Here is a 26,827-nt window from a genome sequence, read left to right as displayed (position 1 = left end):
CCTTTCCCACAAGGCCATCCCTTCAAAACAAATTATGTAAGACCATGCACATAATTATAAACATGATGATAAAGAAAGAAGAATGACAATGAGGGCAGGATCACAGTTCAAGCACAGGGCAACTACTATGTGCATATAAATTTCATTATTCAGTTCCTGGTATCTCCAGTAAAGGATCCTAAGCCTGGGAAAGACTTTGAAAAGCTGCAGTCAGTCAGAGTAGATACTGTCCCGGGCCAGATGGAGCAATGCTCTGGCTTGGCTTAAGGCAGCTTCATTTGTTCATATCCAGAAGCAGGAAGCATAATATGCATATTATGCTCATTTAAAAACACACTCAAATGGTGATAAAACTTTTAAACCAGCTCCATGGTTTCAGTGCCATTCATGCAGGCATATGTAATGTGCATAGAACATTTGTAACATCGTATATTCAGCACAATTACAATATGATCCTTCTCCTCTCCCAGGGGTTTGTTCAAATGACCAGTCAGATGACTGCCGCCTGCCCAGTGGCCATGAAGCTTCCTCTTGCTCAGAAATGGCTTCCTCCTGGAAGGTTTATGATGAGACCAAGCCCTATTGTGAAGGGACACGGGCACCAACTGTGTCAAGTTCACCTGTGACAAGCACAACACTTGCACCCTGCGTATCTCCACTGTGTGAACTGATTGTGAGCGAGTAAGTGAAACCCAGCTTTTCCAAGCACTTGCCTCCCACAGAGCAAACCATTCTCTGACAGCTTTAATTAAAAAAAAAAAAAAAAAAAAACCACCACCACCTCCGATGCACAGGTAAACCTCACCTATTTCTCCCAGAATCCACACTCCAGAGACCAACATTAAAATGAATTTAGAGGCAAATGAAAATAAATTAATAAGCTGTAAAAAACACTAATATTTGTAAATCATCTTAAACAAATGCACATTTTACACATATAATACATATATGTATCTAAATAAACAAAAACACCAATTCCCTCAAAAGGTGGCTATTTGGTGGAAGCAAACAAAATAGAACAGAACAGAACAAACAAAACACAGGAGTCTCACAAATACTGCAATCCACAAAGCGAAGCAGCAGATCCTCAAGCTCCTCTGCAGTTCTAGGCCCCAGTCTCCTTGGCTCCTGTTGCTGACTCTGTGGTTGAACCCCTGATGCTTGAGAGCAGAAAGCTTCTTTTCTCTTTTCTTTTTCAAATAGTTTCAATTTGCCCTTTCTCTTCTTGTCCCAAACTCTTCATACCCTTATTTCTTCTCTCAAGATCTCCGACTTCTTTCTTCACAGTCTGTTCTTAGAACTCTGTTACAGAGAATGAATTCTTTCTCCTACAGCAACTCACCAGGGCCAAAAAATAATGCAGTGCACTCCCCATCCAACAGAGGGCTGCACACACACACACACACACACACACACACACACAGGGTTACAGGCACATAATACAAAATAGCCGCCCAGTCGTCACCACTGAAAGAGATTACACAGACATGACAGCAAAGATATGTTACTCTGTTTTCTAAGATCATGCATTCATGTCTTGCCTTTGCTACATAAATAATGCTAAGCATGTTTGTTCTAGATACCTAACTATCTTCAATAATTTCCTTGTATATTGAAAGAATGGTAATATTGCAACAATATACAATTATTAGTTCAGTCAAAGATAAAACACTTAGCTGATCTTCCTTGGATTAATGTCATTACAAAATGTAAATCTTGGCCAAAAAGATTATCCTTGCTTTTGCAATTTCATATTGGAAAATCTGAACTTAAACTATTCACAAACCATTGCTCACCACGTCTTCTTCTGTGTTTAAAGTACCTTTGCAGCCTGCCATAAAGTTCTGCCTCCCACAGTATTCTATAATGCCTGCCTCTCTGAAGCATGTCAGAGCACCAATGACACCAATGAATCCCAGACATGTTACCATGTGGAGACATATGCTTCCCTTTGCACAGCTAAAGGTTTTTGTAGTGACTGGAGAAATGAAACCGAAGGGAAATGCGGTAAGTAGAATGAGAAGACATACTTTTGCTTATCTTAAAGAAAATAACTGTTTATCATGCAAGAATTGATGCATAAACTAATCGCTCACTCAAAATTGTGTAAAAAGATCAAAAATTAAAAATTAAAAGCCAGCAAATAGGCACAGGTTAATTTTATTTGCATGTTTTATTCCATTTTTTTATTTCCACAATGACTGTCATTTTTGGCAACAGCTGAGAATGTAAGGCAGGAAGAGGGGGTTGTAGGCACTGAGAGCAAAATCTATAGGTGTCAAGCCATGGGCCTACTCCCACCAAAGTCCTAACATTTAGGATCTCTCCTCAGCCATGTTTCACATTTTCGCCCTGCAATTTTGAGGGCGAGAAACTTATGCTAACATGGCAGCAAAGTTTCTCTGAATTCCAATTTCTGCACTTCAGTTGGATAACGTATCCCCCAATATGAACATACACTTTTGTAAGCCAGGATTCCATGTGCACCAGAGCTTTTCAGACATCTCTTTCCATTGCAGCCCTTCATGCCCCACCAAAACCACTCCAAAACATCAAGGAACCCTTCAGAGTGACACCTGATGTGTTGTGAGGGGCTGCAAGGAAATTCATTTCTTCCCTGTGTACATGGGAAAGTGTTTTACACCTTTTTAGGGCCTCTCCTGATTTTAAAGTGGGCTTAATGGTTTTAGTTAATAAGAGCCAGCGTGGTGTAGTGGTTAGAGTGCTGGACTAGGACCAGGGAAACCTGCATTCAAATCCCCATTCAGCCATGAATCTAGCTGGGTGACTCTGGGCCAGTCACTTCTCTCTCAGCCTAACCTATTTCACAGGGTTGTTGTGAAAGAGAAACTCAAGTGTGTAGTACACCACCCTGGGCTCCTTGGAGGAAGAGCGGGATATTAATAATAATAATAATAATAATAATAATTGTAGTGGTTAATTCCCTACTGTGTTGCTAGTCTTGTTTATGCGCTTGTTGGAAATTCTCTTCAGAAAAGGGAGAAATAAAAATATGTTGCTGAAAATTTATGTTTCTGTACAATATGCAGGTGAATTGTGAATATTCTATATAAAACAAAGATAAGGATCCTCTCTTTCCTGCCCTAGGCAGTATCAAAACAAACCCAATATCATAACAAACCAGAATACGTTATTTTATAAAACTCATGTTTTAAACTTAAAAATAATTCATTAACTATTATAATGGGTTCAGGTCAAGTAGTTCCCTAATCCAGTAAATTGTCAAAATAAGAAACTATGGGGCTATTCACATGACTGCGCACATGGCCAGGCAGGAAGGCAGAGCTCAACCTACCTTCCCCCAGACCAGGGATTCTCTCAACGTGTGGGTCCCCAGATGTAATTGGACTTCAACTCCCATAATTCCCAACCAAAGGCCACTGGAGCTGGGGATTATGGGAGGTGAAGTCCAATAACATCTGGGGACCCACACGTTGAGAAACCCTGCCCCAGACGACTCTTCTTAGCTCTGCTGTGCACAAACTGTGCGCCCACATGACCTGAGCTGCAGGGAGCGACATGGAGCAACAGAGGCCAGGACTCATTATCCTAGCCTCCGACTATCTCAGAATGCACCATGTGCTGAACGCAGTGCACTGGGTTTTTGTTGTTGTTGTTGTTTAGGGGACTGCACTCAGCACGAGCTGCAAGCAGGTCACATGATCCCGGCAGCTGGGTTAAGGGCGCATTTGCGCTCTTAACCTCGGCTAAGAACCAGGCTTCGGCACTGGGTTTGGCACTGCAGTGCCACAGGATCCGTGTGGCTCCCAGCGGTTCTCAGGGGCAGCCAAGTCTTGGTTGCTCGTGAGAACAGGCTCTGTGAATACTTACAATTCAATCATCAAAACCTTTGAACAATCAGGATAGAGTTTCAGGGGGCTCTGTATCTTTCACTCTTGAGAATTAAAAGCAGCTGGGGGGTGTGTGATTTGGAGCAGTTGAAACACTCGTAAGGAGCGGGTTAAACATCCCCTTCCATCCCCTCCCCTCCTCACAGTCAGTCCTCGGGAAAAGCATGATGAAACTATATGCAATGCATTCTGCCTTCAGAAGGCCGAGTGTTTTAGCCTTTTTCTTTACTATACATTTTTATTTTCTTATTTACAGCATACTATTGCCCGAAAGACAAGGTGTACGATGCATGTGGTCCTATTCATCCTGCCACCTGTGATGATAAAGGGTAGGAATAAGTCAAATCATTAGTTCTATATTAATGCATTTTAATAGGCACACCCATGTCTGTTTTCAGATAGGAAACCAGTATGAAAAATATGTCTTTTGCTTGAATATTATTGATGTGTTTTAACTTTAGTTGACATCTTGATTTGCCGAGTCAAGTCCCAAACATGGCAGCAATGAATAATGTAGTGTGTTAATTGATAGAGGACGTTGTATTAATTAGTGTTAAGTTAAAAGACAAAGTCCTACCTACGTATGGGTATTGATTTCATATCCTTTTTTCAAAAAATAATGAAAACCAATCAGGATTCTAGCCAGTCTGAGTTTTACAAGAACATTATATGTTATTTGTATATAAATACATTATTTTCGATAAATACATTATTTGCTGATAGGTCTTTCAGTTCTACCTTATTCTAAGAGGCAGCTCTTCGCTTAAGGCATTATTCCTTATTCTAAATCACTGGGCCAAAAAACTAATCATGTATCTTATTCTAGAATACTGTATCTTCATAGAACATGAGGCTGCCCCTTTTCTCCTGATACCTCTGGAAATGTGTATTCCTTTGTTTGTTTTCATTTCTATGCTGCCACAAACAAATGTCTCCTCATGGTTTACAGAAAAAAATAAAACAATAAACTACAGATTAAAACCAAACAATTAATACCAGTTAAAACAATATAACAACAGCCACCTACAACTGACAGAAGGCTTGGACACGTGCATCTTGAGAGCTCTTTTTAAGGCGGCTGGAGACGGTGAAGCTTCTGCCACAACAGGGAGTTTGCTCCAAAATCTTGGGCTGGCTATGGAAACGGCCAGGCCTAGTTGAGCTAGTGGCAACCGCAAGCGAACCTCTCCAGAAGATCTTAATGAGCCGTGGGGATCCTGAAGCAGAAGGCACCTGGATCCTGGGTCCAAGCCAATAAATGCCCTGCTTTAATACTCTGAGCTCAAGCCATTTAGGGCTTCATAGGTAATTGCCAGCACTTTAAATTTTGCCTGGAAACATATGAACTGTAAACATATGACCAGTGTAATGCTTTTAAAATAGGAATGATATGGTCTCTTTGGCTTGCCTCAGAGACATAAGCAGCCCTGCTGGATGAGGCCCAAGGCCCATCCAGTCTAGTATCCTGTTTCATACAGTGGCCCACCAGATGCCGAGCCAACAGGCAAGAGCTAACTAAGGGCTTTCCCTCTCAGTATTAGACCAACCTGGCTGCTGCATTTTGTACCAACTGAAGTTTCTGGACTACATATAAAGGCAGTCATACATATAGTGCATTTCAGTAGTCAAGTCTGGAGGTTAGCAGCATATGTACCACTGTTTTTAGATCATTTCCCTCCAAAAACTGCCACAGCAAGTGTGTCAGTCAAAGCTGATAAAAAGCACCTCTGGCCACAGCCTCGACCTGAGAAATCATGAAAAGAACTACGGCCAGGATAACCATTCCACACATTACCGTGATCTTCATTATGCACTCCAGAAGGGATTCTTCCTCGATTCTGATCCTTGATATCTGCTTTATGAAAGAGATGATAGCCATTTTGAAGGTTGTTTCCCCTCTACACCTCCTTCTGTGGCTTCTCACATCAAACCAAGACTGATGTGAGAGGTCTCAGAGCTCAGGTTTGGGGCTGGATTTGCCCTAGAAACTCTCAAATTATGCCTGCACGGAGCATGTGCAGCCTATAAGGCTGGATGCTCAGCCCCTGCATGACATCTAAGCAGCTTTGAGCAAGATTGCCTTACTATCTAATCATCCTTAGACTTTTTCCTCCTGAACAGTTCCCTATTGAGGTATAAACCAATGCCTGTTCTTGCACCTTTCATCATGCTAGGGAATAAGTTATTCTCTGTATTTTTGGGACCCATTCAGGAACCCAAGACTCTTAATTTTGTGTTTACCTTTTCTCAAAGTGCCAATTTTCTTTTGTGCAGAAAGAACCCATTATAAAAATATGTTTTCTTTCAAAGACAAGCCTTTATATGTTTGTTACTCTTAATGCTATAAAAGCTCTTGATTGCAAAATTGAAAATGTTAATATCTATTTCACTTCTCCTTGCAGACAAGCTAACAATGTTACTGAACATGTTACTGAAGGATGCTTCTGTCCTGAGGGCAAAATCCTGTTCAATTCATACACTGACATCTGTGTCCCATGGCCAGGATGTGGTAAGTTTTTCTTTTGATGGTGGAACAATTATGACAAGTTCATCTGTTGGCAGGCACATCATTAAAGATGGCTTGTAAAATCAGCCTTGTAAGGCATGTGTAATTTTAACCCTTCATAATACTTTCCTTAGTCTGGTTAGTGATTTTGCAATTTAGCGATATTCATACTGCCAGTAATTAAATAGGTGGCCATTCTGCAGTGTCCATGCCAAAAGTGGCACAAACATCAAGAAGCTGTGACACCATGAGGTGCAGTTTTTCTGCATTTCTCCTGGGGTTATCCATAAATGCACATCTGTGTGGTGAAACCAAGTTTTACCACTATGTGAAATATCTGCTGAAAACTAATGTGGTACTGCTGTGCTTATACCCTGATTTCATCACACAGAGACACATTTATAAATAACTTTAAAAGAGTTATATAGAAATCCATCTTGTAGCAAAACTGCTTACATTGCTCACTCACCTTAAAATACTAAATACAATCCAGCATAAATTTCTGCACAACATCCCTTGGCTCTAACGAAGCAGGAGTGAACAAATTCTAACAAACGTGACCATTTTCTAAAATGCTAATTTACCAATGCATTGTATAGGAATTCTGTATCTGCAATTTTAAAAAGCAAATTATTAGGAACACGGGACCAAATTTGTATGAATTTTTTTTAATAAAAAAAATGTTTTTATGTAAAATTGTATCAACATTGATCTATATCTGCAATTAAGGAATGGTGTGAATTCTTATCCCTTTATTTCTTGCAGCTTGTGTGGGACCAGATGGATTGCCCAAACTGGTGAGTAGTTGCCAGTGGATGGGCGACACAGATAAATGCCTTTGGGCTCTAGATTTAACAAGAGACCAATAACTGGCCCCCACATGGGCCTACCCTGCCCACTACTATTATCAGCCCTAGACTGCTTTATCAAACGGGGGCTTTACTGCAGAGTTTAGAAGAAGGAAAGATATTTCAGAGGGATGGTAGGAGACTGTCTGCATGGAGTAAACACTTGCTCAGATATATTCAAGATTATGATTATCTTACAAAAAGCTGTATATTTTCAGAGTATTTCCAGTGGCTGTTGCTGGTGTCTATCTTGTGTTTCTGTTTAGATTGTGAGCCCTTTAGGGACAGGGAGCCATCTTATTTATTTATTTATTTATTTATTTATTTATTTATTTATTTATTTTCTAAGTAAACCACTTTGGAAGCTTTTGTTGAAAAGCGGTATATAAATATTTTTTGTTGTTGTTGGTTACTGTAGAATCTAAAGATTGTGACCAGGCAGTAAAGTAAAACCAATGCATTACGAGTTTGCCAAAGGAAGTTCCTTAGTTGGTATGGCAAACAACCCAGCCTGCTCTCCTGCTTGTTCACTGTCTGCTCCACCCCCAGTCTAGGACTGGACTAGGTTGTAACTAACCTAAAGCATTCTTCAAAAGCTGGCCTGGATCGAAGGATGGATTCCTTAAACACCACAGTTATATTCTTTATCTCTATAACTAGAAAGGAAGGTTCTGCGCCATGTAATTGGAGAAGCTCCTTTACAGCCATATCCCCCCAAAAGCTTTCAATCTTATAATAATATCTCCCTCCATCCAATTTGTTAGATATGGCTGTGGTCCAACGCGTATTGTACAGTTAAGTTTGTTATTACAGAAGGCTTAATAAGAAATGTGGCCTTTTCTTTAAGGCCTAATAAGTGACAAAGAAGCACATCATAAGTGTCACTGCTACCGTTTTAAGTAGGTTTTCTTCTTTGTTTTACAGCCTGGTGACAAATGGAAGAGCAACTGTAAAGAGTGTGTCTGTGACCAGTTGTCTCTGAATGTACAGTGTAAGCCAGTGGTCTGTCAGACACCTGAACCAGACAGATGTGAGGAGGAAGGGTTCATACCTGTCCCTGTGCTGACAGCAGAAGACCCATGCTGTCCAGTTATTCAATGCCGTATGTATTTGCTATTAATATATGCAAGTGGGACATGCAGCAGAATGCGGGGGGGGGGGGGCGTGACTCTTGGATGAAGGCCAGTTTGCCTCCTTCCAACTGATACTGATGCCTTCAACATGCCAAAGTTCTTGCAGACTACTGAACATGCTTGTTATATTGTTTTGCCCTTTTCTATTAATTTATTCACTTCTGCATGCCTAGAGAATCCCCCCCATTTTTTTAAGAAACCACTACTTAATTTCCAGGTGAGTGTATTTTGCTTCCAGTAGGCACTTAACCACCAGCTAGTGATTGAGTGCCCACTAATTCACAGCTAGTATGTAAGATGATGATGATGATATAGCTCATGGATTCCCAGCCTTGGGTCCCCAGATGTTGCTGCACTACAAGTCCCATCATGGCGCTTGGCCATTGTGGATGGGGGTGATGGAAATTGTTGTCCAAGAACATCTGAGGACTCAGGTTTGGGAACCCTTGCTGTAGAAGACTAGGTTAGCCTTCTAAATTTTATAGAGGTGCCAAGAGTTGTATGTAATATTTTCCCTTATTGGACTGGCTGTCTGACAGGTGATAGAAAATGAACTCTACTAACAGCCATTGAATGGCTTGGCCGCAAGTTTGATAAGCAGAGAATACAGCAAGCCAAAATCTTTCAGGATTCATATGTTGCTGCTCACCTGATCATATGCTCAAGCAACTTTACCATAACAAGGCTGCAATTCTGTGCAGATTTACTTGAGTAAGGCCCTTTGAACTCAATGGGACTTTCAGAAAAGCATAGCTAGGATTGGGCTGTTAGTCTAAAAGAGGGAAATTGGAAAGCCACCTGTTCTTAGCTTACAACCTAATACTTAGGCTAGCTGTGCTACATGCTTGAGATGGAGCATATCTACTCCTGGACCGGAGCAGTGGCACTCACCAATCCTCAATTACCAGCATTGCGCAGGTTTTGTGCTAGCATCACAGGAAGCTATGCTGACTCAACTGTTCAAGATTGGGATTCTAGCCTACTTGTTTAGCTTTTTCTTCTTTCTGACTATTTCACAGAATGCAATGTTAGTGCCTGCTCCAACAAGAATAAAACTTGTGAACCTGGATACAAGTTAGTCTCAGTCTATTCTGAAGGAGCCTGCTGTGCCAGCATCACATGTGGTAAGTACAGGCCATTCGGGCATGCATTCTTGGGCATTATGAGTACATGTGCCAAAGGATGTAAAAAGAGAGATGTAAAAAGAGAAAATATAGGGGGAGTATACAAAAATTAATTTAGGCTGAACAAAGACATAGCAATCTAAGCGTTTGATGAAGTGGGTTGAAAACGCACATTCACTACCCTGAAATACATTCTGGATCCTGAAAACACATTCTAGAATGCATGTTAAGTCAAGAACAGCCAAGGAATTGAGCACCTGCGTCACAGAGCAAAATATCACCTCACCGTGCCCACCCCCAGCCCTGAAGCATTTAAATAGGGCATGGGTTGAGAAGAGGAAGTTGTTTGCCTCGTCACGCCTTGTAACAAGCAGCCTCTTCTCCTTAACCCAAGTTCCAAAGCTGCCCCTCCATCCATCCACCCATCCACCTTTCCTGCCTTACCATGCATGCTGCTGACTGCAATGAGCACTGCCTGGGAAGCCAGGGAGGCTACCACACAACAGGAGCAGCACAGCCACCACACAATGTGGGGGACTGCTGGCAACCATAGAGCCCTTGCAGAGTCCAGCAGTGGCTGGATGATAGGATCCCAATCCAACCCCACAAGGATCTGCCAGGGCACTGCATGAGGAAGGAGGATTGCCAGCAGCCCCCGACCCCGGTACTCCCAATGTAACCCTGGCAAGGCTCTGCTGGGGCCCAGTACAAAGAGGGAAGGATGCCTGTGGCCTTGCAAAGGCCTGCAATGGCTGGGTCAGGAATTTCCAATCTAACCCTTGGGGGCAAAGTCCACCCTCTTTAGCTGGTGGTTGCAGCGATAGCCACCCCATGGCTATTTCTCCTCTTCCTTACCAAATCTGACCCGCAAAGAAACTGGAGCAGCAGAACACAAGTTTAATTGCTTCCTGATGCTCCTCCTTCCCTGCCATCTGCCTTTTGGACAGGCAGAGGATGGGAGGCAGCATTTTTTCCCCTTTCCAAAATTTAAATGAATTGGTTGTTTCGATTTTCAGAACCAATCCCAGATGTCTGTGTGGTCAATGGAACAGTTTACCAGGTAAGAATACTAATGTTATACTTTTCAGCACGGAAGGCCCTTGAATTTTGTGGGTTCATTTCCCACAGTTTCACCCATTCACGGGCAACTTCCCTGTATACCAATTTTGTAATCGCAGGTCATTCATGGATTCTCGATTTAGGAAAACTCCTTTCTAATATCCTCGCTGACTAAATCGACACACAGTACTACTGTTCTTGGAGCAGCCTGCAAACCAGCTGATTTGTAGGGTGCAGTCTGCTCCAGGAGGTCCACAGTGAAATAATCCACTCTTTAAACCTCCACATGTCCCAACTGAGAAGAACACAGGTTGCTCTGGGGGTGTGGGGCATTACATATCTGCTCAGCATGAGAGTGGATATTTAAAATTAACCACCATCCCCTGAGCAGCCTGCATGCTTCTCAGATGACACGCAGGCTGTTCTGGGAGGTTTGAAGTTTAAATATCCGCTCTCACCCACTTCTTAGCTGGGACACAAGAGTGAATATTCAAACTTTAAAAAACAAAACAAACCTGGAGCAGCCTGCATGCTTCTCAGCTGGAGTGTGTGGAGGTTTAAAATTTAAATAACTAACCCCACATGCCAGCTAACTCCACAGCTAACTCCACAGGCCAACTAAGGACCCTAGCCCCATGTTGGAGTTATGCCTAATACTCCAGAGTCACGGTTTCAACCTTTGTGGAACTTTCCACTAACATTACCTCTGTGGTATTCAAGGGTCTCCTGTACCTTTAAAAAATGAAACACCCTTTTCAAATACTTTGGTGAAAAAACACTTTCTGTGCCAGCAATATTGAGTAAAAGTGCAAGTATTACTAATCTCTTTGCCACTTACACTTTAGTGTCCAATAGGGCAAATTATTAAATAGCCATTTTAAATGAATGACTGCTCCACTAACACAAGAACATGATTCCTAATAGACTGCTCCTTCTGCTACATGCAGTGTCTCTGTGAAACATTGGCTGCATGTTCACATAACATGGAATCGTGGTTCCAATGGATCCGCAGTTTGGCTCCCCACTCCCCCTGCTTTCCTGTCCACATTTGCATGTAATGGACGGGAGGCAAACTGCAGTCATGGAAGGAGGAGGGGGAACTGGCTTCGTGGGCTTCCTTCTGGACTGAAGGACAGTCCCGGCAACCAATTGCAGCCAGAGCAAGGGAAGAGCTTCCTCCTTCAACTCTGGTTGCCACAGATTGGGATTGTGGTGCCACGTTTGGACGCAACACTGGCACCGCAGAACTGGAATTAGGAGCTGGAACTCACTACACATTGAAAGTATAAATTGGAATCTGGGGAAGGAAACTGCAGGTAGATTCTCAGTCTGAACTGCTGTTACACACATTCAGTGTACACAAATTTCAACCAGAGGCCCCTTCAACTCCAGCTTAATGTTACATACAAATGCAGCTATTAAGTCATTCAACTCAAAACCACTGTTTCCTATTTTCCAAGAATGGGTAGTTTTCATTCATAGTGACTTTTCTGTCATTAATTTTAGGTCTTTGTGCACCACTGTTTCCTCTCTAGATAATTCTAATAATTCAAAGGGCACAATTAGGTTACTAGATATCTTATTTATTTATTTATTTACATTTATATTCCCCTCTTCCTCCAAGGAGCCCAGAGTGGTGTACTGCATACTTAAGTTTCTCCTCACAACAACCCTGTGAAATAGGTTAGGCTGAGAGAAATGTGACTGGTCCAGAGTCTAATCTTCAACATGCTTCAATACATAGGCCTCAGTGGTTGATGGGATGAGAAAAGCTACTCAAAGCTAGGCCATTTGTCCTTTTAATTTCAATGGGACCACTTTGAGTAGCTTTTCTCATCCCACCAGCTACTGACTTGCTTCCTGTTAAGTGTGCTAGGAAGTATTCCAGGAAGTAAGCTTCCTGGTAAGCCCTAGTGTTTTATAACTGCTTCATAATTTATGTGGCTATCATGTTTGCTTCCGCTACATTGACATGACATCATTGTTTCTCATAGTAATGTGTGAGGAGCAGATAAGCCTTTCGGAACTCACAGGTACATGTGCTAAGGAGTGTCCACAGTTGATGGACTACAGTTACCCCTAGGAAAAACTAGCCTAGTCAGTTTTTGTGCCTTTTTTAGCAGATTAATTGCAGAAATCAAAAAGTGACACTTTTCATGGTATGGAGATAAGCATTATTACCTGCTGATGTCTGCAGATAAAGCTATTAAAGACACAGCAGCAGAGGCTGGTAAAAAACCAACAACGTTGGCATTCTTATTAGGGATGTGCATCTACTCATCATGCTTTACATTCTTTATGGGGGAAACCCAGATGTACCATTGGTGTGACTGGCAAACACAATTTCCACAAAGTGTGAATTAACTTCCAGTGTGAAAATTCTCAGTTCATACAGGATACTGTCCCTTAGATAGTACCTTGTATGGGGTCGTTAAAGATGTGGGTTCAATTCTATGCTCAGTCCTGAACCCGCTTAAGTGGCCTTGGACATGTCAGTATAATTCACCCATCAATTTCCTAACTGTTTATGTGGACTATAATAGGAATTCCTGTAAGTGCCTGAAATGGCACTAAGAACTGAAGAGCACTTTGGATGGTAGGAATGTTTAATCATGTGATTAATGGTTTGGCAAAGTTATTTATGTGCTTCACTTGCTTCTAAAAAGATTGACTATTCCTTGACTTCTCGCAGCCTGAAACGCCCATTCCTGTTCCAAGTGGTTCTTGTGAAACATGCACCTGTAGTTCTGGAGAGAACCCAGACTCCTACTTTGTAAAGTGTACACCAGTTACATGTGATACAGCCTGTCCAAAGGTAAGCAGAAGTGTCTGTTTCCCTGTTCCTGCTTATTTTCAAGCTATTACAAATGTGTTAACATTTGTACAAAGCTATTACAAATGGCTGCCTCTCCCACAGATCCCATGTACTACTAACTGTTACTGTCTACCAAACAGGGTTACGAGTACCAGGCAGAGGCTGGACAGTGTTGTGGGAAGTGCATCCAGGTGGCTTGCATTGTCAGATTTAATGACACCACTGAGTTGCTTAAGGTAAACTTATCTTCTCACTCTTCTTGCACTTTCTTTACCAGTTTACAATGGGTTGTATCCTAAGTAGCACAAGTGCAATGGCTGGAGCTGCTAAATGCCCATTTTGCCTGCAGTCTTCATTTGATTGTAGCTTAGGGAGTGTGAGTACAACAGCACTCATGCACTTAATCTTCCCTGCCCCCTTCTCCCTAGGGCAGCTCCCTGAGCACGCACACGCACACACACGCACACACACACACACAAACACTACCCACCTGTCAAGTTGTTCCTGGGGTTGGGAAGCCCTGGGGGAAAGTATGGGATGTGGTGCAGGGAGCTGCAGTGGGAGATGGGTGATCCATGAAAATTGTGCAGAGGCACCTACTGCTTGCAGACCTCTGCTCACATAGGTGCTTGCTGCACCCTGTTCCCAGGGACTCCCCCTGCCCACTACAGCTCCCCATGTCACATCCACATTGTTCCTGAGAATCTCTTGAGAAAAAGGCAGATAAAAGATAAAATGAATGCCTCTCCCATCCTGTCTATCCATACTGTTGAAAAGTGAGGTCATAGGTCACTCCGTTAATAACCTGATATCTCAGTTGCCATAGAGCAAACCCAGGCATATTAACTCCAGTTCTAAATCATCTCCACACTGGGGCTGTCTGAACCAGTAGTCCATAGCCACTCTCATCCAATTATGTGTACAATGTGTTTTTAATGGACTCTGATGGAAATGGGCGGGCGCACAAGATGGTGTGGTAGCAGCAGCTTGTTTCAAGTGCTCCTTAGACTGAGGTCCTTTTTGTGGAACTTTGGAGGCTTATTTTAAGTATTTATCTGGAATTGTTTTTGGGGGACGGGTTTTGTTTTTGTTCTTTTTGTTTTTTTGTTTGGTTTTTGGTACTGTGGAGCCACAGTGTGGAATTATTAGGAACTCAGTTTGGGCTGGGCTGAGTCCAGTGAGACCAGTTTAGCTGAACTAGCCTCAGTCAGTAGGGCAAGGTGCAGAAGTGGTTCCTTATAGCCATAGGCAACCCACAAGGCTAGAATGAATTTAGAGTGACCTAATTGAGCAGTCTTAGTCAGTTAGAGCTCTACACCTGCACTCTCTCGTCAGTTATACCCATGGTCTGCTGGATTTGGATGTCAAGCCATGCAGTTTCAAATATCACTTGTCCATGAAGCTTACAGGGTGGGTAGGCCTGGGACAAGTAACTATCTTTCAGCTTCATCTGCCTCATACGAACTGATCCTAAATCCGTTTATTTGGGTGTAACCTAACAGAACCTACATACCAAGTGAGTATGTTTGGAATTGTGTCCATACTATGAAGATGGGTGTTAGGGTAATTTGTAACATACCATGAGCCATTGGGAGAGCATAGGGAGGGAAACCTAGGTTGCTAAAAGAAATTGGTGATGGGGATTTATAAAGTACATTTCCTATGCTGAAGCTTGCAAATAAACATAGTCATGCTGCCTCTCTCTCTCTCCATCTCTCTCTTTAATTATTATTCATAACAACAGCCTGGTGATATCTGGCAGTCAGAAACTAACAACTGCAGTCGATACGAATGTGAGGAAATTGAAAACGAACTTGTTTTAGTCAACGTTACAATAAAATGCCCCTTCTTTGATCCAAAGGAGTGTGATCCTGTAAGTTATATTTACTAAACTACTATCAAGTATTTACTAAACTGCTATCAAAGAATGAACAATAATTCCATTCTTAACTCTTTCTTGTTTGACTTTGTTCAGGCTAAGACAATATACTTACCACAAAAGATTGTGTGCAATCACTATCACCAATGATGCAAAACTATGAGAAAACTCTTTCTCAGATCTCTTCCTGCATATATTGCTCACTTGTGTGGTGGTGGTGGTAGTGGTGGTGGTGGTGGTGGTGGTAGTAGTATGCTTTATTATGGTCATTGACCCCAAAACACAAAAACAATACACAACACAGTAAATATAATACAAATAGTGCAAAAAAGACATAATGTCAAGGTCTTCATAATACCAATAACTCAAACCGGCTCAGACCTAATCTTGCATGTGACCGCACTAAATTTTGCCACTCACAGTGTTATAGATGCACAGCAATCAGCTAGTAAAAAGGATGTATATCCCTCATCCATTCTAACAGGGATGTTTGATAAGCGGGGGTGGGGGAGATAAGAGAAATATGAATATCTCTATAAAATAAACAGTATAAAAGAACATGAGTCACAGTCTCAACACCCTGTCCTTGTTTGTTAGTACAGGTGCAGTAAGAGGAACTCTTTGTTGCATATTCATATTTTATAATATATGTATGAAAGCCTTGATACATGAAGCATGGCTAGCTGGCAACATCTACTTATTAAAAGGGATCACAGGTGATCCTTAACCAGCTTCAAGCCTTAGAGTCTCCAGCTAGTAGGGCTAGGAAATATCACTTGTGAATCAGAATTAAAAGTCCCATACGGATTAGGGGAGTGCATTCGTTTTGCAAAGAATTGTGCTCCAAAGCAAATCACTCCACTTTGGAAAGGTCCCTCCAAAGTGCTCCTAGATTTGCTAGTCTTTATAGGAAGTGGAGCAGAGATCAGGCAGTTGTATGTTTGGTTGATATTAGTATCCAGAAATTATCTTCTATCTGTCCAGCCATTTTGAACTTATAGTTGAGATGGGATATACTTTAAAAAAAAAAATCCTCCTGTAGAAGCTTCTGCTTAAAAAAAATTGCACCTGTTGGCTCACTGAAAATATTTGTGGCTTTTCAGATGAGAGCTAGGAATGGCAATTAGAAAGGGGTTCATAACCTGCCAATTATGATTAAACCTCTGTAAAGATAATGAGATTTAAACAAAGTATGCAACCAATACAGTGCTTTCATTACATGTTCATTGTGTAGCATTTATATTGCTAAAGATACAATCCAAACTCAATTCTAACATTCCTGACTTGGCATCCATCAGTAATAGAGATTTTTTGTTATTGTTTCTGCTTCAAAGAATGAAATTGAGCTCGCTCCTGATGGCTGCTGTAAAACATGCAAACCATGTAAGTAAAAATGTGTTTCTTCAACAAAAGGAGTGGAGATTAGTGGGACATGTTATGAGGCGTGATTAAACAATTCTCAGCCTATCGAATTCCAACTTTACTTTGGTTGAAGATTTTTCAGCCATCCCTTGCCCATTTTTTGCTGAAACCTTCACATTGCATTGACTCTACCCAAGCAAGAGCAGCAGAACATGGTTGTTCAAAAATATCAAGAAAATTCCCATAACGAACACTAAGTTATAATGCTATCAATTACTGAAGACCTAAGGGTGAGAGATCAGGGTTGCAAAACAATAACTTGTAAGCAACTGTAGTTCAGTTCAGTTCAAGGTTTATTACAGTCTATGACCAGCACAACAAGGAAATAGAATAGAACATACAACACAGTTTTAAGACAAAAACATAATGCCACTTATATCACAATACCCCTAGGGTATGTTACTGAAGCCACCAAAAGCGTCTAAGGAGGGAGTAAGCAACCGTACTGCCCTCAAAGATAAGGTCTGGATGGCATGATTTGGCTTCTAAGTGCATACTCCTTTCTGCCTTTTCTCAAATATTTGAGGAGAATTGTGCTGGTATACCTTTTTCTCCTGAGGCTTAATATATTGCCAAAGAAATACATTATCCACAGCAGTGAATATGAAGACAAGATGTGATGGTTTTTGACTTTCCTCTTTCTTGTTTAAGTGAAAGACTGCAAAGTTCGAAAGAATCCAACTCTTATCCGTCAAAATGAGTGCATATCTTCTGAAGTTGTAGAAATGACATACTGTGAAGGAGCTTGTCCAAGTTCTTCAGTGTAAGTGATAAGTCCATTAATGCTCTTTCCTATCCATTTATTCACTTCCTATTGAGATATTCAAGTGGCATTGAGGACAGAATTACCTAGGCACTCACAGTGAGATTCATTTGCCTGTGAAAGTATAACTCCTCCTGCTGAGTGTGTTGACTCCTGTATCTGAATATACCACATTATGTGGGGCTTCTGATTACACTCTACCATTACATCAGTGTCCTTCTCACTTGTGTTTGCTGCACCATTTAACATAGCATTCCCTATGCCAAAAGTCAGTTTCAGAAAGACAATCATTAAGTATTGTAAAAGTGACTGGCAGTGAATACACAAGTGATGCACACTAAAGTCCTGATTCTACTCTTTTACACCACTTTAGATAGTACTGATGATTAAAATTTTGAATGTAGAATGATTAAAATTTACCTCTAATGTCAGAAAAGAAACAAAGATAGAGCAATGTTTTATTCATTCTTATTAATCAGTAAGCAAGTTGTATGCAGATGAGACTGCTCTTCCAGTTTAGATACTTGTGCATTTAGGTGCAATAATTGGGCATTTAGGTTGCACTCAGAGCTACATGGTTCTCATGCACATACTACTACTATGAATTTTTATATACCGCTCCAACCAAAGTTCTTAAAGTGGTTTACATAGAAAAATAAACAATACATAAATAAGATGGCCCCCTGTACCCAAAAGGCTCACAATCTAAAAAGAAACATACGTTTGGCACCAGTAACAGCCATTGGAGGGATGCTGGATAGGGAAAATTTCTCTCCCTCTGCTAAATAAACCTGCTAACATGGCAAAGAGGCACCTTTAAACCTGGTGATTCTCTTTCCTTTAACAGGGGGAGAGTAACTGCCCCTATCCACCCCCAGCACAGTACCTCCAGTGACTGTGTCTATCTTATGTTTCTTTTTAGATTGTGAGCCCTTTGGGGACAGGGAGCCATCTTATTTATTTATTATTTTTCTGTGTAAACCGCCCTGAGCCATTTTTGGAAGGGTGGTATAGAAATTGAATAAATAATAATCATCATAATAAATATAAGATAATCACCACTTTAAAAAGTGTCTCTTTGTTCAGTTAGCTGGAGTTACCTGCTAACTTCATACCACACTGATCATCCCTCCCTCCCTGTGGCAGATCTGGAGAATCCCAGACTGTGCAGAGGAAGATGTGAAGCTGGAGTGTCAAAACTAGTCCAAATTATATCTGTATTTCCCTGAAACTACTTCCTATTCTCGTACACCTTCTGGTTTTGCACTAAAACATGAACCCAACAGGAGCGTAGCTAGGGGAGAGGAGGCCTGTGTTCACCCCTCTCCCTGGCAGCCCCTCGGAGTGAGGGAGATAAGGAAGTAAATAGGGGAGGAGCTGGGGGCCTGGCTTCTTTGAACCTATCAGCTCAATTATAGCTCCACCCCTGAACCACAAATAAGGAAAGCTTACTGTGTAGACCCTTCCCTTCATTCTTCCAAGGTGCTTTGGTTTCCCTTGATTTTGTATCATGTTGCTGATTAAATTGTCAATGAAATTATACCCTTAAATAAATGTGAAAATGTGCTAATAACATCAGAGACCTCTTTTCAAAGAGCATATGAGTGAATTTCTACTAGCATTTAGAGCAGAAGGGAATTTCTGTCTCTATCATTGGAATCTCATATCTCCACGCTGGGAACAGTGAGATCCTTCAGTGAGCCTGTGTGGCACAGTTACCTTTTATGGAAAGCGTCTAATTTAACTTTGTTCTCCTGGACAGATATTCCAGTGAGGCAAAGGCAATGCAGCACAAATGTACCTGCTGCCAGGAGCTCAAGAGCCACAGGGAAGAGGTGACCTTGACGTGCCAGGATGGCAGCAGCATCAATTATGACTACATCTATGTGGACGAGTGCCAGTGCATGACTGCATGCATCCCGGGAACCACAATCCCAGTTTAGCTAGGGGAAAGAGAAGAAGAGTATGCATCCATCCCATCATAAAGACTCCAACAAGCTCTAAAGCAACTAAAAGCAGTCACCACAAAGAAGAAATGATCTGTACATCTGCTGCAGCTTGACTCTTTGGCTTTCAACTATTGTCATGCCTTTTTTTTTTCATATAGAGATTTTGAAGTCCTAGAATAACTAAATATCAGTTATTTTATTTTATGTTTAAAACAATATCAATTCAGAGTGGAGAAGTCTGAAACTTTACCCTGTTATCACTGTGAACTGGCTTTTTAATATCTCTCACTATGTCCCTGGAACAGTCAGTAGTGGCTTTTTCTTGGTCCACCGCCTAACAAATTAATGTCCTTTTTACTATTTAAGAAAGCCCAGCCATTCCAGCTAGCTGTTTGCAGAATGAGTGTATTCAGAAAATCCACCAAGGAACCTTAAAAATACAATAAAGGATGATAGTGATATAGAACATTTGTATTGAAAACCAAACTCTCATACTTTTTTCTGTGCTTTGCTATTTATTTGTGGCTACAGCCATTTCTAATACTAAGCATCATTTTCTGAAGAAGCGTTCTTTTGTACAGTATCAACAGTCACCTGACTAGCAAAAATACAGCTGCTTCCTTATGTATCTCTGTTTCTTAAGATTAATAAAAAATTGTAAGCATGTTTCAATTCTGACCACTGCTGTTTTCATGAGAACTGAGAAGCAAGGGGCATATGTTGTGGTTTTAATTTAGTTTCCTTACAACTACACGATATGTCCACGTTGGTTTTGTGTTTGAACTGTGCAGCAAGAGATACATGTTGTGTCCCACTTAGTTTGATCAAAAAGCTATGTGAATCCACTGGGGTTTTCTATAGTCTTTTTTTTTAAAGGCTTTTTGGCATACATATGTATTTTTTGAATGAAGGTGTCTTCAGTGCCTTTTAAAAAGTTGCCAGAGATGGGGAGGCTCTTATTTCCATGGGGAGTGCATTCCAAAGTTCAGGAGCAGCAATGGAGAAGGGCCCAAATATGGGCCATACTTACAGAGCAGGAACTCAGGGAACAATGACTGACTGACATGCTGCACAAGACTGACAGGGTACTATGTCAGTCTAGTAAGTAATGTTGCATTTGCACAAATGCAACCTTTGTGCAAATTGTGTAACACAAGAACTCACTAGAAATAATAGGCTTATTATGCTTATGTAATGCAATTGGTGCAAATTTTGCATTGTACAACTTACACAAGTTGCACCAATGCAGCATTTAGGCTGATGTACTCTTGTGCAGTAAGTATGTCAGCCCTGGCGTTTTGCATCCTATCTTGCAGTATGCTATGGGCTGCTTAGAAAGAAGTTGAAAAACGTGCTGCTTCTCCAGAAACAGCCACAGAGAAAGTCCAAATTAGAAATTGTGTTGTCTAGATGAACTATATTTTGACTCATCCCCCCAAAGCATTGTTCTATTCTCCCACTATTTGACAGAGTACAAAATAAGTATTCTTTGTGAAAAGGTCAAAGCAACCAAATATGCAATAAAATATCTTTTACTGCAGCAAGTTGGGGTGTATGTTTTATGCAGATACAAGCATAACACAATCCTCCTGCTGCTTGCTCACAACTGATGGCATTGTCACACTACATTAATTAAGCTCTGATTTTTCTCAGCTGGCATGGTGGCTTTGTCTAGTGAGAGGTGGTGACAGCGGGAAGCCTTCAATCTGAAAACACGAGCTTGGTGCTCAGTCACGAGCTTGGTGCTCAGTCATTGTTGTGATGTTGCTTTAGTATTGGCATGGAGAGCGAGAGAGAGAGCGTGTTTTCTTGCTTCGAATAATGCTGTAGCATGTGGGGTCCCTCCTGGTCTCACAAGGGCATTTATTCTAAACTATTTCATGAGGCTCTGCCCTGAGGTCTGCAAAAGGAATGCCGCTCTCTTTTACCTCCATGCTGAGTGATACTGCCAAAACCCTGAATGCCACATAAATCATTCTTCTGTTTCTTCTGAAGTACTGTACCCCAGAGATAAGTTAACTGGCACAATTTTGAGCTGATTTCCTACATTTTCAAGTATTTCCAGCAAAGAACTATAAACGCATTAACAAAATACTTCAGTAGAATTCAAATATCCTCCCACAGACATCACTTTTTAGGAATAAGATTTATGATAGTCATTGAGACAGCAAGTGAGCTGAATTTAATGGCGGGCGGGCGGGGGGAGAAGCAGCAGCCATGCTTGGCCATTTCAGGATGACCAGGCCTGATGAGCTTCTGAAAAAAGGTAAATGGGACCAATTGTGCTTCAAGACAAAAGCAGATTCTTTATCTCAGGTCCTGAACATTCTCACACCTCTCCTCAAGTTGATACACTTTCTCAGCCAATCCAACACTATTTTACCAAAGCACAACAGAAAACAATCCTAGCCATTATTCTTGTTCTGTGCCAATTCTTTTGACTTGGTTAGTTTGATCTCCTTTCCCATAGGCAGATGAATTTCAGGTAATATGGAGGAAAATAATACAGCATCACTTTTGAATGTATGTTATGACTGAAAAGAAAGCTGCAAATCTGTGTAGGATAGTCAGAGGAGGGTAATGTTAACCCATCATAGGACTAGGATTTGGCAATGGTGATAATTCACAAATACTTCTTAGACTTCTTATTTAATATTGTGCTATTAACGGATTGCAACTGCTCTATAATGCTGGAAATGAAAACTGTTTATATAAGTTTACTGTGACTGAAGATATACCTAAATATATTTATTAATTTGGAATAATCCTTTAGAAATTGAAAGCACATTAAAATGTTTGGGTATTCTGCTACTAAATACTGATCAAGGCCAGCTCATCCATGAAGCCTTGGATATAGCAGATTAGCTGAGTGGGGAGCAGGGGCCAGTATCTACTGGCTGCCTCTATCCAGTTTTCCTGTCCACTGTCACTCTCCCTCCTACATTTTCCAAATTTGAAATGGAAGTGAAAAAGCTAATAGAAGCCTAGAGCATCTCTCCAGAGACTCTCTAGGCTACCTCTCTCACCTCCTCCATACTTCTTCTGTCACTCAGTCACCATCTTCCTTTCCGAATTCAGGGAGTGTGGGAAGAAAAGCAGCAGCAGTTCATCACACCTATTGGCACACCACTGGATAACAGTCTAAAGGCAAATCTCAGAAAAGGCATTAGAAATTATATTTGCGCAGACTTCCTGCTATAAGGTGGAAAGTTTTTTAAAATAAAGGAACATCTCCACTACCAGAAAACTCATCTTTCCAGTTCAAGAAACAAATGGAACTGAATTACAGTAGTCTATGTGTTTCTGATGGTAATAGTACGAATATGATGAATATTTATATACCACTTTTAAACAAGAAGTCCCCAAAGCAGTCTACATAGATATAAATAGATGGCTAAAATGGCTCACTGTCCCCAAAGGGCTCTCAATCTAAAAAAAGAAACAAAAGATAGACACCAGCCACAACCACTGGAGGGATGCTGTGCTGGGGATGGACAGGGCCAGTTCTCCCCCAAATCAATAAAGAGAACCACCACCTTTAAAAGGTGCTTCATTGCTCAATTATCAGTGACTATATGATGGCTAAAAGACTGTGCTAATTTTATGTAAAATGACACATACAGCTGAAAATGAAAGAAAAACTTAATACTTAGTATATTTATTAATTATTAAGGTGGGTAAACCCAAGGATGCAATGACCTTGAGAGGCTATACGGATGCTTATGTACAGAACATTATGTCCAGTTTCAAGGAACCTTGAAGCAGAGTAGATGTTGTCTTCAACTGCTACAAAGACACTGCAATCAAAAGGTATGACCAGATAGCACTGAAGGAAAGCAAGTAAGAGTTGAAATAAGCCGTAGGGCTGCCATGTTGCTTGGGCAAAAACCTTGGTCTCTCCCAAGTTTTTAAAATATTTGAGCGGGGGGCAATTAGGCTCCATTTGCCCTCCCCCTGCTCTGGCCACCACTGCACTGTCTGCCATGCAAAGAAACCCAGTCTGGACCCAGAGGATGTAAACAACTATAGGCTTATGGCCAATATTCCCTACCTGGGCAAGGTGCTTGAGCACGTAGCGGCTGACCAGCTCCAGACACTTTTGGAGGAAGCGGACTGAAGCCCTTCTCATGATCAGTGAGAAGGGCTACCCTCTTTTGCAGGGAGGAAACCCAAAAGTGCTTACCTCCCCACAGATGATCTGAAGAACGTCGCTGGATGGTCAGATCACCTGCCCAGACGAATGGTGGTTCTCCTGTGGGCTGGCTGAGCCTCACCGGCACGCTCCGAGGCTCAGGCTCAGAGAAGCGCCGCCGTGTGGTCCCTCACCTCCACTGCCCCAATAATGCACCACACAAGTGCATGGTGCATTATTTGGAGCCCTCTCCCCCAAGTGTGTCCGCTGTGGCTGCAAGCAGCTGTGGCAGACACACGATCGGTTAATCTGGTATTTGGGAACACTCACGCCCAAAACCTGGGTAAAGCGGCAGGCTACCTAAGAAGGCTCGCCACTGTACCACCATTGGGAGCCAAACCAGGTGAGGTAGGTGGCTACTAGGGAGATGGACTTTTCAGTGGTTGTACCCCATTTGTGGAATAGCCTCAACATCCCATCCCATACAGAGTGCCTCTGTAAAAACCCATTTTTGTTCAATTCAGACAAGATCAAACAGAGATGGGAGGAGTATACTGAAAATCTGTACAGCAGGTACGTCAACATCCAAGATACTCTAGAAGATATTCCCTACTTGCAAGAACCTCTAGTACGGGAAGATGAAGTTGGATCAGCACTCTGGTCATTACCAAGTAGGAAGGCTACAGGAACTGATGGAATAGCTACAGAAATATGACAGGCAACAGAAGAATCAGTCAAGGCTCTAACCAAACTATGCCAGCAGATTTGGAGAATGACACAATGGCCAACAGATTGGAAGAGGTCAGTATGCATACCAATACCAAAGAAAGGAGACTGAACAGATTAATTTCACATGCTAGCAAAATAATGCTCAGGATCATCCAATGCAGATTATAGCTCAATGTAGGAAAAGAAATGCCGGATGTTCAAGCTGGTTCCAGAAAAGGCGGAGCAACAGGAGACATCATTGCTGATGCATCCTGGATAATTGAAAAAGCTAAAGAATACAAAAAAAGTCGATACGTTCTTTATTGACTACAGAAAAGCCTTCAGTTGCGTCGACCATGTCAAGCTGTGGAATATCCTTAGGAAAATGGGTGTCCCAGAACATCTCATTGTGCTCATGAGAAACCTATACACTGGACAGGAAGCCACAGCCCAGACAGAACATGGTGAAACAGACTGATTCCAGATCAGCAAAGGAGAAAGACAAGGCTGTATACTTTCTCCTTATTTATTCAGCTTATATGTTGAACATATACTGAGAGAAGCTGGATTGGAAGGAGATGAACGTGGTTTTAAAGTTGGAGAAAGAAACATCAATCACCTGTACTACGCTGATGACACCACTCTGATAGCTGAGAATGTGGATGATCTGCAAACTCTAGTAATGAAAGCCAAGGAGCATAGTGAAAAAATGGGACGATGACTAAATGAAAAGAAGAATAAACTAATGACAACAGGTACAGCAACCAGCCTCAGAATTGATAATGAAGACATTGAAGTGGTGGATTGCTTCTGCCTTTTAGGATCAACCGTCAATAGTAAAGGATCAGCAGTCGAGAAACACACCACAGACTAGCACTTGGTAACCTTGGAAAGGATATTCTCCTGTTGACCTTGTAGAGGAGAGGGCTGCTCAGTCCGCTGCTTCCAACCCCCACCCCCGCACAGCCCCATCCAAAGCTGCAGGGCTGCATTTCTTCACAGACAGTAGCTACTAAGAAATAGGTACTGTGGGGTTGGCTTTCCCCAGCCGAGAGAGACTCTGGGCTGGCAAAGGCATCCAGGGAGGGAGGGTCTCTGCTTTCTCCCGCTGCGGCCGAGCCCCTGAGGGCTGGCTACGGTGCCATGTTGGGGAGGGGAGCTTTCCTGAGGATGGAGGCTACAAAGAGGACATGACGTCATCTCCTCCACTCCAGCCCAACAACGAAGGCTGAGTGAAGAGGGGGATGAGGAGCAGGGTGCATGGGCTCAGGCAACTGGCCCGCCCAACATCCCGCACCCCAGCAGAATCGTAGATAGTGTGGTGTTGAGCGCAGGCTAGGCAGGCAGGGAATCGCTTGGCACTTAGCGCGGGAAATTGCTCGCCTTGACTAGCTCTATAACTTGTAAGTTATAAATAACAACTTGTAAAAATAATAAGAATAAGAAGTTGTAGTACATCAAGTTCATCTTGAACTTACTTTGGCGGCAAGGGTTCAAATCCTGCACACTTACTTTGTAAGCACACTTACTTTGGTGGCAAGAAAGAGTCAGTGAGTTCACAAGGGCAGAAAGCAGAATAAATGAATTTTTGTTCCTGTCTACTCCCTTCTTCTCGCGTCAGCAGCCAGGCGGGCTACGAACAGCAGCGGCAGCAGCACACACGAGGGCAGCACGCTGTGCTGCTCATCATCGTCCAGCTGTGCGGTGCACGCTCTCCACTCCTTCCCTCACCACCAGGAGCCAATGGGAGAGCGCCCTCCCCACCCAGACAGATCTCGCGACTGGCGAGTTGTGAAGCACGCCTGCACCGAGGGGGGGGGAGGGGGGGTGCCACTGGCGGTCCGGACTCGGAAAATTTTTTTTAATAAAATATTTTAAAGAAATTTTTGTCTTGGTGGGGGTGGGGGTGGGGGCGGGGCATGGCAGGCACTTGCCCTGCCTGCCCTACCCTGGTTATGCCCCTGTTGAGATGCCATGACATGTCTATACCTACAAAGATTAGAATCAGCTGGACAATGGTTTTTCCTGTAGCACTCTATGGATGAGAAAGCTGAACTTTGAAGAAGACAGAAAAACTATTGATGCGTTTGAACAGGCATCCCCAAACTGCCGCCCTCCAGATGTTGCTAAACTACAACTCCCAGCATCCCTAGACACACTTTTTTGTGGCTGGGTATGCTGGAAGTTGTAGTTCAGCAACATCTGGAGGGCGGCAGTTTGGGGATGCCTGCTTTTGAACTTTGGTGCTGCAGAAGACTTTAGAGGATGCCATGGACAGTCAAGAAAACAAACAAAAGGATCATAGAACAAACCAATCCAGAATTTTCACTCAGGGCACAAATGACTAGGCTCAAACTATCATACTTTTGACACTTTATGTAAAAACCCAGCTCCCTTGAGAAGTCCACAATGCTGGGAAAAGATGAAGGAAAGAGAAGAGGACGACCATTAGCAAGGTGGATGGACTCAATCACGACAGCAATGAATGCACCATTGAGAGACCTTAAAGGCTAAGTTGAAGACAGATCATCCTGGAGAAAATCTATCTATGTGGTCACTAACAGTCAACACCAACTTGACGGCACTTAAATCAATCAGTTTGGAAAGAACATTATCC

The 26,827-nt window shown here is 42.1% G+C and overlaps 1 protein-coding gene across 1 annotated transcript in view; it reads left to right on the top strand.

Annotated features, from left to right (window-relative positions):
- LOC128323920 (mucin-5B-like) overlaps positions 1 to 20,036 on the top strand; it is a 79,418-nt gene extending 59,382 nt beyond the window's left edge. The window contains exons 36-49 of the mRNA XM_053247898.1: positions 471 to 681; positions 1,820 to 2,007; positions 4,129 to 4,201; positions 6,275 to 6,381; positions 7,144 to 7,175; positions 8,151 to 8,328; positions 9,379 to 9,483; positions 10,500 to 10,543; positions 13,235 to 13,357; positions 13,498 to 13,593; positions 15,102 to 15,230; positions 16,571 to 16,619; positions 17,310 to 17,421; positions 19,184 to 20,036. Of these exons, the coding sequence (XP_053103873.1) occupies positions 471 to 681; positions 1,820 to 2,007; positions 4,129 to 4,201; positions 6,275 to 6,381; positions 7,144 to 7,175; positions 8,151 to 8,328; positions 9,379 to 9,483; positions 10,500 to 10,543; positions 13,235 to 13,357; positions 13,498 to 13,593; positions 15,102 to 15,230; positions 16,571 to 16,619; positions 17,310 to 17,421; positions 19,184 to 19,364 (1,628 nt within the window). The 3' untranslated portion in view covers positions 19,365 to 20,036. The remainder of the gene's footprint in view (positions 1 to 470; positions 682 to 1,819; positions 2,008 to 4,128; positions 4,202 to 6,274; positions 6,382 to 7,143; positions 7,176 to 8,150; positions 8,329 to 9,378; positions 9,484 to 10,499; positions 10,544 to 13,234; positions 13,358 to 13,497; positions 13,594 to 15,101; positions 15,231 to 16,570; positions 16,620 to 17,309; positions 17,422 to 19,183) is intronic.
- Positions 20,037 to 26,827: the final 6,791 nt, after the last annotated feature.

This window comes from Hemicordylus capensis, chromosome 1 (assembly GCF_027244095.1).
Source record: "Hemicordylus capensis ecotype Gifberg chromosome 1, rHemCap1.1.pri, whole genome shotgun sequence".
NCBI classification, from domain to species: domain Eukaryota; kingdom Metazoa; phylum Chordata; class Lepidosauria; order Squamata; family Cordylidae; genus Hemicordylus; species Hemicordylus capensis.
Note: the sequence above shows the minus strand (reverse complement) of the source record. Positions and strands in the feature narration are given on the sequence as shown.